At 39.8% G+C, this 10,337-nt stretch overlaps 1 protein-coding gene across 9 annotated transcripts in view; it reads left to right on the top strand.

Annotated features, from left to right (window-relative positions):
• The window catches only part of Spats2l (spermatogenesis associated serine rich 2 like), a 167,390-nt gene that overhangs the window by 113,595 nt on the left and 43,458 nt on the right, over window positions 1-10,337 (top strand). For 7 of the 9 annotated variants that reach the window (XM_028765626.1, XM_028765624.1, XM_028765627.1 and 4 more), the window contains 2 exons: window positions 8,602-8,808; window positions 10,042-10,177. In XM_028765626.1, coding sequence (XP_028621459.1) covers window positions 8,602-8,808; window positions 10,042-10,177 — 343 coding nt within the window. The remainder of the gene's footprint in view (window positions 1-8,601; window positions 8,809-10,041; window positions 10,178-10,337) is intronic. The other 2 variants (XM_028765631.1, XM_028765630.1) reach the window with 1 other exon arrangement.

A 10,337-nucleotide genomic window follows, 5' to 3' on the forward strand; every position in this document is an offset into this window, starting at 1 on the left:
TGCAGGTAATTTCAGGAGAGGCCTTCAATTATATTCTCATTGACTCAAATCTCTGCCTTCATTCTGGGGTGGTATGGACACAGACAGGCACTTTGATCTCAGGCCACAGGACACCTAATGCCCTCGGCTGCTTCTCTTTCCTGAGCCGGTGACACTCAGAGGCATCTCTCCCTCTCCTCATTGACAAAATGCACTGTGTTCTGTCCAGCAAAAACACGTTGTATTGCTACTAATCTCTAAATAGCCTCTTCCAGAACTGCCTCTCACACCTTGAAATGGTGACTTTGGTTACAGAACGACTTAAGGTAGCATGAACGAAGAGAGAAGAAGGGCTTTCAGGAAAAGTTTTAAGATTTTTTTTAAAGCAAAGCTTTAAATTACCATGTCAAATGCAAAGAGAGTTGAACTTGCCTTGGCAAGGAACTAAGACAGTGGCATGCGTTTGATTCAACATGTCTGCCTTCCACCTTTGACAGTTGGGTTCATTGTTATCTATTATCTTTTAATACGTGTCTCCAGTCAGAACATCACCTGCTGTAATGGCCTCCAACACGCTCAGGGCTCATGGGAGTTGGGTGGAATAACAATGCCTCTGCACATTTGCTAAGGAAGTTTTGAAAGGGCTGATATTACATCTGAGTAACCTGTGTGTTCAGGTCTCTGCTGCAAAGTTACACTGTTACTCAACCTGCCCTGCAGATGTGGTGGGGGTGGGGGAGCTGAAGCTCACAAGACTGTCCTGTAGGTACCACAGGAAGAACTTTCCTGAAGTTTAATCACTAGACCGTTACTCTGTGGTATCCTAAAGAGCGCTGTCTCCATTTGGGTACGACCACCTCACTCATAAACCTATTTATGACAGCTTATAGCCCATCTCACCGAAAACCCTGCCCCCACTGGTCGCAGTGGCTACCCCATTACTGAGTCTAGTCAACTTCCGTCCTCATTTTACCTACTCCTTTCAGCAATGTAACATTGTTTACTGCTCCCTTTATTCACAGTGTCTTTTTCATCATGGCGTCTATGGTACGGTCTTTTTATTTCCCCTGTGTCTTTATTGCTTTGTCTCAGTTTCTTCGAGGGTCATTCTTTACCTGGTTGTTGGATTGCTAAACCTCATCAAGGCTTGGCTGTCCCCACGTCCTTTATCAGGTAAAGAAATGACCTCTCCTTAGATCGTTTGGACCATGGCCTGGCTTTAGCTATGTCACGTGGCTCACTCCAGCCTTCCTGGCCCATCCTCTTCTCAAAACATCAGAAAATAATCCATATTTTCATCTTAACTTTTCAGAACACTTCAATGACATGCTCCCAGCCAACTCTTGATCCCCATTTTAAGCATGGCTCTCTTTCTTTGAGATCAGGATCTATGCAAACCAGAAGTCTAGGAAACACTCAGGACAGCTCCCTCTCTCACAAACTCTCCATCAGCAGGGAGACCTGCTGAGTTTCAACCCCGGGTGTTCATAGCATTAATCTGTTTCTCACAGTCTCTACCTCTCCACTCCCATCCAAACCACCACCCTGCCTCGCTTCCACTGCTACAGAGTGCACTCGTGAAGCTCTTTCATCCCCTCGCTCTCTCCAGATCCTTCTGCAAGCTGTACTCTTCAAAACACAAGTTCTTTGAATTCAGGGAGTCTTTCTTGTTCTCAGATCTCAAGATCCACCATATTCTGGACCCTATTTATTTTAAGTTGTTATCTTTTGATTTTTACAGATTACCATAGAGTTTGTGTTTCTGTATTTTAAATTACATTGTCCTAATTGAGGAAATTTGGAAAATTCTATTAAGTAAATCCTATCTCCCCAAAACAACCATAGTTAAATTTCATTTCAAAGCTTATTTTAAGGCACAGATAATTAAAATAATTAGGCAGCATGTGAATTTCTGTATTCTGCCTTTACTTAGCGTTGAAGTACGAACATTATATCATATCATTAAGTATATGTTAAGTCTATTTTTCCCAGGCTATCTCATCTCTTCTTATGCATATAACAGACAAGTAACACAAAGGATTCTGTTGGAGTACAGCCACATTCCAACATTCAACATTCTGCTTCTTATCTATTTTTCTTTAACTTTGTATTTATTCCTTGGTAATTTCATACATGAGTACAATGTATTTAAGGACTGTTAAAGTAGCTATGTGTATGTATGTGAGTCTGTGTCCAGGTGTATGTACATGAGTACAGGTGCCCTCAGACCAGCAGAACGTGTTGGATCCCCTGGAGCTGGAATTACAGGAGGTTGTAAGCCACCCAATGTGGGTGCTGGGAACTGAACTATGGTCCTCTTTAAGTGCTTGAGGCCTCTCCATCCCCAAAGACAATGAATTCAGGGCATACTCTCTTCCAGACTATGGTCCTTTAGTTTCTCCCATAAGACCACCTACATAACACTCTCAACTTTATGTCTTATTTTAACAACCTACTAAGACCAGTTAGTGCTGCCTGTGAGTGTAAGGTGGCCACTGGATCATAGGCAGCTGACTCTGGGCCATACCACCAAAGAGAACTAACTCTCCTCTCCTTAGGGGCTGTCAGTTGACAAAAGTGCCTCAGCCGGATTAAAGTCTCATCCATAGCTTCTGTGAGCTCATGAGTGCAAAGCCCTGTTAGGTCCAGAAGGCATTATCCCTAAGCAGTCATCCCCAGCCTGTGGCTCCTGTAGTCCTTCCACCGCTTCCTCTACAGTGCTCCCCGAGCCTTGCAGGAGCTGTGCTAGAACTGTACCAGACAGGGATTAGCTCTCTCCACAGTCACTTACTCTCTTTCTTTAAGCATTGATGAGTCTCACTACAAGAGGAAGCTTCTCTGATTTGGAGGCAGACCATCTTTATTAGCATATATTAATTATATAAAGTCATGTTTTTATGGCATTTCAATGGCTGTTTTATTTTTATGAAACTTTTAAGTGTTTCTAAATGGTTCTCCATGTGGATTCCTTCAGTCTGTCTCTGCTTTTAGGAACATCACTGTAGTGCACAACTTCTGTAGGAAACTGTGATTATTTTGAAGGCACTGTAATTAATTATTTGGTTTAGAAGGATGAGAGAGAGAGAGAGAGCGCACTTAAGTTCTTAATACATTTCTGTTCAGAAAGTTACGTTTTTAAAAACTGATTATTTCTTAAAGTAATTTGTAATTCACTTATTATAAATATTTAAGAACACTAATATCAGGTACCAAAGAACTATATTTATCTATAGTTCTCAATTATATTACCAGCCATCATAAAGTGCAGTTGTATTTAAGTGCTTTTAAGAGAGTGGTAACATGCTTTGAGCAACACAGACATTAGGAACTTTAAACCTAATTTTATAACAACAGTGTTATGCTTTGTTTATCAGCTTTTCCAGATAAAACTACTACAGCCATTAAGCACAATCGGATAAAGTGTTATATTGGAATATCGTCTTTAGGGTAGACTCTGAAACCATTGTAATGGGTTAAAATAATTACTTGAGGGATGCTCTCTTCACTACGTTCCTTGAGGTTAGATTTAAATTGTCTGTCTACTTCCTATAGTCTTCTTGAAAGCATCAAATTTACACACACACACACATACACACACAAAGAAACCCTAAAAATTCGAGGAAAGAGGGTTTTGAAAATGTAAAATTTGATTGCATACATGGTTGTTCATACATTGTGGAAAATCCTATAGTGCAAGCCCCTGTGTCTGTACTGACAGCAGTGGTAAGTAAAGCTGCATTCATGTACGGGTTGTACTCAGGAAGGAGCACAGTGTATATTGAAAGGACATCAATAAACTGAACCACAACCTTGTAATCCTTACCACAATCTCTATTTTTTTTTTAATGTTTATACTTAGATAAACTCAGAGTGGTAGATATGTATTACATACAATAATTACATTAAACATGAGTGGACTAAAAATTCAATTAAAAAGTGGATAGTGATGGAATGAGTGAGAAAACCCAGCTATACGTGATTCTTGTGAAAGGTAAAGATAGAAGCAGACAAAAGTAGACTGTAGGAAAACTGCACTGGGCAAAGAACTAAGTACTGTCATTTGGCATGTCAGTGTTAGCACTGATTGCAATACAAGAAACGCTGACAGAGCCGTTTTGTAGTAACACATAAGTCAGTGTATCAACAAGAGTTCACAATTCTAAACTACAGAGCTTCAAAATCTATGAAGCAGCATTGATAGAATTCTAAAAAGGTACAAATCCATAATAATTGTAGATTTTAACTATTTTCTTACTAATTGATGAGACAAATAGGTTAAACATCAGTAAGAATATGTTTACTCAATATGTTTATTCAGTGTTTACTCAATACTAACTCAATTACTAACTTGATTCATAGGACCATATTCTCAGCATTTCAAGGATATCTGGCATTTTCAACAAAATAGACTAATTAATAGGCCATAAAAATCAGTTTCTAGATATGATTTCAATACTACTATGAGGTACCCACCAGAGAAGACTACACAGACACAGGTTCAAGCCAATGCAAAGGCTTTATTGGCCAGCTGGGTGTTCAGGGCCTAAGTGCAGTCCTGAGTCATTCTACTGATGTGTATTTAAGCACAAAAACCAAATCTTGGGTTGGCACACTTCAGTTAGCAAGAACAGTTAGCCAGAAGCAGAATTACAGAAGCCAAAAAGCAAGGTTAGTACATTTAGGGAGTTTCTTTGGTCTCATATTGGCAGGTATTCCTGCCTATGTATGTGCTGGGTTCCAAGGCCTCAATGGTACTTCTATTATGGCATGAGTTGTGCTAATATCTGGGGGCCTTATTCTATATTTGTTTTCCATATTCTGTTATAGTAACCAATATTTGGGAATTGAAAAACAATATCTAAATTTTACATCCCAAAGCAAAAGAAGTCTAAAATTACCTAGAAATAAATGTTCCTAAAATATTGATTTTTTTAAGACCCCCAAACTAAAACAATATTAAGATAACTTTAAAGGCTCAAATAATTGATGTGATATATCATGTTTAAGGATCAGCAGAGAACTGAAACCAAAGCACATAAATAATCAGTTGATCTCCAACAGGGATGCTGAGGCAACTTAGGGGACGTTCTTTTGTTTTTATTTTAACATTTTCCATTTTAAATATTAGAGTCAAGTACAGAGAGTTGTGACTTACTTGTGTTCTATATAAAAACCAGAGCTAGCACGTCAGGGCTCCATGAGAAGTGTCTGTTGAATATACTTAAATCAAACAGCTAAATGATTCTCAGTAAATCACATACTAGCGGGATTAAGATCTGCTAAGTATTTTCAGTTTTAAAAGGGGTTCTGGTAATTGCGAAATTCAAACCACAGAAGTTTCTAGGAAGCATTGTTAAGGTAAATACCTTAAAAAGAATTAAATAGAAATATGTATAGCTTTTACTGAAATCTGAATAAATTCGCTCTTTCCAGAGATAACATCTCTTTTCGAGATGTCACAAATATGGGCCAAGTCCTCAATGAATATTAAAGGCACAAAGACTCCTAAATTTGGAATGAACAGTTCTGCAGAGAACTGAGATAATGTGGATTCACTGGTATAGAGTTCCACACACTTGTTCAGCGTTTGTCATGTAGAAGTACATGGCAAGCACGTGGTGATAGGCAAGACGTGTACCACTCTATCACCTGCTTCACATGTACAACGTGCAGCCAGCAATGAATACCCTCCCATACTAGCAGTGACTGAACCCTGGAGACCTTCCATCTCATGCTTCTTACAGTTTATATTAGTGTTAGCCAATAGAAGTACAGTGCAAGCATATATGTAATTTTATACTTTCTAGTAGCCATATTGAAAGGTATAAGGCGATTTCAGTTAGGTAATATATCTAAATTGGAAAAATACCATCATTTCAACATGTAATGGAAATTTATTTACTTTTTGCTATGATGAAGATCCAACCTAGGGGCCTTGCTTATTCCAGGCAAGTACTACACAACTAGGTATAACTTCCAGTCTCAATATTTAAAGATCTTTTTAAAAATATTATGCCAAACCTACATTCAGTGTATGTTTCATATAGCACTTCTCGTCTCAATATGAATAAGCCACATTTTAGCTAAATCAGCAGCCACATGTAGGGAATAACCATTTCCCTGACAGTGTGCCATGTGTAAATCAATTCCAGGCAGCTCTAGGCTGTTGATCTTTAAAGCTGAACACCAGAAAGGAAGAGTCATGGTGTGCCTGATGCTGAAGGAGAATCACTGTGTCTGGGAAACATATCTTGTTATTGTGTTACTAGAAGTCCAGGACTTGTGGTCAAAATGAATGTCATTCTGTTATGGCTGTATAGCTCCTGAGAGAATCCCAGAGTTTCAGCATATTTAGAGACGAATCTACCTAGCCAGTGTGCAAATATATGCAAGTGGTCTTTGAGAATTGTAAATACTCCTGGTGTTCAGTGATTCTTTCAATAATGATTTTTTTCAAAAGGCAAAAATATTGCTATTCAAATTTCTCAATAAATATTTGTGAGATGAGTAGTGGAATGAATCAGTAGCTCACATATTACTCTCTGACACGCAGACAAAATATTTTTAGCTCCCAGGTTAATGAGCTCATGTTTATGTACATGCTTGTCTCCTGTTTAAAATTCATTTGTATCTTAACTGAATAATTTCCTGTTTTTCTACCTAAGGTCATTATTTCCGTTAGGCTATTGGTCCCCATATTTTCAAGGCTGCAACTAATTTACTATGCCATGCTGAATTTATAGTTCTGAGTTTATAATCACTCTTCAAGACTGAATTTCACCTGTGATTTAGGAAGGGAATGAGTTGGAACCAGTTTGGATTAAGTCATTGTTTCAACACAGGTGTTTATAAATTCATCATCAGATGGGTCTATCCATCTCCACTCCAGCTCAACCACCTGGGATGGAGAGTGCTGGGCCCACTGCTGGTTCAGAATCCTGGGCGATGGTCCTTAGGAACTTGGTACCAAAGGAGAGTCATTTCACTCATAAATTTGGCAACCATGGTCATTCATACAGTAAAGTTCCACATTAGTGTGAGTGTGATGATGAAATTATACACTATCATTTCAATCAGTTTCATTACAGGAAGAAATGCTATTTACAGTGTATATTTACGTGTTTACTGCCTTTTCTGGACGCTTCATTGTATACTGTAATTTCCCTTTCAGTAAAGTTTTTTTTTTGCTCAGGAAAGCTCCTTGACATAATAGGCTATGAATGATGGATTCTACTAGAGTCAAATTATATTTATCATAAATGAGCTAATGTCTAAAATCAAATTGTCTAGGACCCAGATTACATTCTCCCACACTTTCCCTTGGTTTCTGTAATGTTTGTGACAGTGTCGGGAAAGGTGTGCCTTGTTTCTTTCTTTTTCTTTCCTATGAAATCATTTTAAGTGTACTTTAACTCAATCACAGTTCTGCAGAAAGCTATTGAACCAGACAGGAGTACTGGAGCTTAGAAAGTGAATGTGACTGAGCGTCTGCCCTCTAGGAGGTCACCGCTGAGCCAGGCAGTGGTAAGAGACAGGCACAGAAGCCAGTGTTAAATGTGATCTATGAAGGCAACCAGAAGCAGAGAGAAGCAGCGGGTTGGTGGATAACTGGCTGAGGAGGGAGGGTGAGGCTGAGCTTCATGGAGAAGCTTGCACTCATATGCACATGAGCCACAGCCAGGTAGAAAGGTAAGAACATTCCCACAAGGCTGTCCAGGATACAGGGAAGCTCAGAATTTGGGATCTCCTAAACCAAAATGCATTCTTTCCAATAAACACAACTCGCTCCTTGAACCTGGTCTTCAGAAGCTCACAGGCCACCATTTTTTTTTCCATGCTAGACTTCCCTGTGGTGAAATCTAAAGAGAGATACATTTCCTTTTCAGGCCCTTAGATGCCATTTAGTTCACACCAGCAGTAACTACACAGGAACCCACCTTTAAACGATGCCAGAAGCAATGTGCTGCTAATTTATTGTGCATCTATTAAAGCTCTAGAGAGAATCTAATGCTTGGATTTTAAGTATAGTTGAGATATTACCATGATGTTTCCTGATTTAATCCCTCCATAAATTAGATGAAATGATTATAGTACCTGTTGTCACTTCATTCTTGCCCCATCTCCAATCACTCTCTATTCTTCATTAATTCAGGATGAAATACAACAAAACGTACCTGGAAGTAGGGGAGGGTTACATTTTTATGGCTTCAGTATGAACTCACATTGAAAGATGCCCAAGGTTTTACTGGAATAGGAGGAAAAGAGGAGATGGGGAATCATATTCATCTCTTACAAGTGTGTTAATAACCTTGCCAGATAGTAGCAAGTGAGGAAGTAGGTCTCAGAGATATTAAATAGCTTGTCCATATCTCTCTGCAGGCAGTTGCCAGAGCCCACACACAAACCCAGGTCTTCTGACTCTAAATGCCAAGCCCTTTCTGGTGTTACCTCAACTCTTCTGGGAATTCTACAGAAACCGTTTTTTCAGTGCTTTGCAGTAAAAGGCATTATTGCCAGCCTATAAATAAAACCAGAAATAATCTTGCCATTCATTTCCCATCACTCTGCCATCGGTGTTTTGTCTTGATCCCTTCACAGTCGTTGTTTGGTGTTCTCTTACAGAAGGCAGCAGACTACTGCAGCAGAAAATGTCCTTAGATGGGAACCCCAAAGCCATTCATGGACCATCAGAGAGGTCAGATGGTCTACAGTGGTCAGCTGGGCAGCCTTGTAACCCAAGCAAGCCTAAGGCAAAAACATCTCCTGTTAAGTCCAATGTCCCCGCAGCTCATCTTGAAATAAAGCCAGATGAGCTGGCAAAGAAAAGAGGTAAAGTGATTTCTTTTGCACAAATGATTCAACATATTCTACATATACATAAAAATGCCAGGATGGCAGAACTTTCAAAAAAAATACTGCTTAACAAAGAGAGTCATCCATATAGTTGAATTTCTTCTCCTTTTCCCCCTACAATCCACTTAGATGGAAACTGGAAGGCAGATGCGATCTTTCACATGTCAAAGGTCTTGGGGTATCAAAGGTGGAGTTACCTCCCCTTCTCTGCCCCTCTGTGGAAAGATGAGTGTTTGCCTACCTCAGTCACTTACAAAGCGAGTATTAGTGCAGGACGGAGTAGTGCCTTTCAGGCATAAGCAATCCAGACCTCTTCGGGTAAAGACGAATCTGTAGCCTGATATACCTCCCTTGAGAGATGGTCTTCCCTATGTGAACAAACATCTGTATTAGAATTTTCAGGCAACCTAACATTGAACAGCTTTTCCATTTGACACACTAGATTTTTATTTTTCAAACCTTTGAATGGTAACTACCCTTACAAATGAAAAGGCTAAATCACTTCTTTTCTGATTCCAAGACTAAATAATGCCCTTCTGATTCAGTCTCAGTTGTTATTTGATTTCCTTGGCTTTGGTTTAACACACTCATTCCATTTTTGTGAGAGAGATTCCTTTCTTTTAAGAAACTTGTTCTTGTTGAGATAAGGACAGTCTGTCTGCCGTGCAGGCTCTCTGCCTTGGTGAGTGTTAGAGGAAACCAGGAGAGATGGCTACCCAAAGAGCTGCTTTAATGCTGGGGCTGTAATTCCAGGCCTGGCTCAGGTTGCTGGTTGGGAGCCAGTATACCTGGCACTCACAACCTGTCCACTCTAGCCCATTGGTTCCTCTCTATGTCATTTTCCTGCTCCAAAATCTCTGCTGGCCTTGAACCATGTGCAGTGGTGTTAACAGAGGGAGCCAGCAGCACAAATGGCCTTTATATTGGAAGAGACTTCAGTTTATGGCAGAACATAATGAGCAGAGACTCTTTCTGAAGAGCAAAATGACAGGTGTGCTGTATGTGGCATAGCCAGAGTCCCCCACCCCATTCCTGTGATGATGCACCATTCTGGGGGCTACACGACCCATCCCATCTTAACAGTGTTTCTCCACTAGAAAACAAAAGCCAGGTCTGTTTGGGGTAAGTTGCTTGCTTTGTTTTATTTACCTCATAAATAAAAGATGGAATGGTCATGCTAATATTTTTTTTTCCTGGCATCAATTTTAGGTCCAAATATTGAGAAATCGGTGAAGGATCTGCAGCGCTGCACTGTCTCTCTAACGAGATACCGAGTTATGATCAAGGAAGAAGTGGACAGTTCCGTGAAGAAGATCAAAGCAGCCTTTGCTGAGCTGCACAACTGGTGAGTGCTTTGATCCACAACTGTAAATCCTGAGCATCTGTATAATCCTTAAGAAAAACATCAGATGGGGAAAGTCAGTCGTTTACTTAATACATAAACATCACAGAGCAGCGCTCTCTCTCTCTCTCTCTCTCTCTCTCTCTCTCTCTCTCTCTCTCTC

This window comes from Grammomys surdaster, unplaced genomic scaffold, assembly GCF_004785775.1.
Source record: "Grammomys surdaster isolate TR1022 unplaced genomic scaffold, NIH_TR_1.0 165, whole genome shotgun sequence".
NCBI lineage: Eukaryota > Metazoa > Chordata > Mammalia > Rodentia > Muridae > Grammomys > Grammomys surdaster.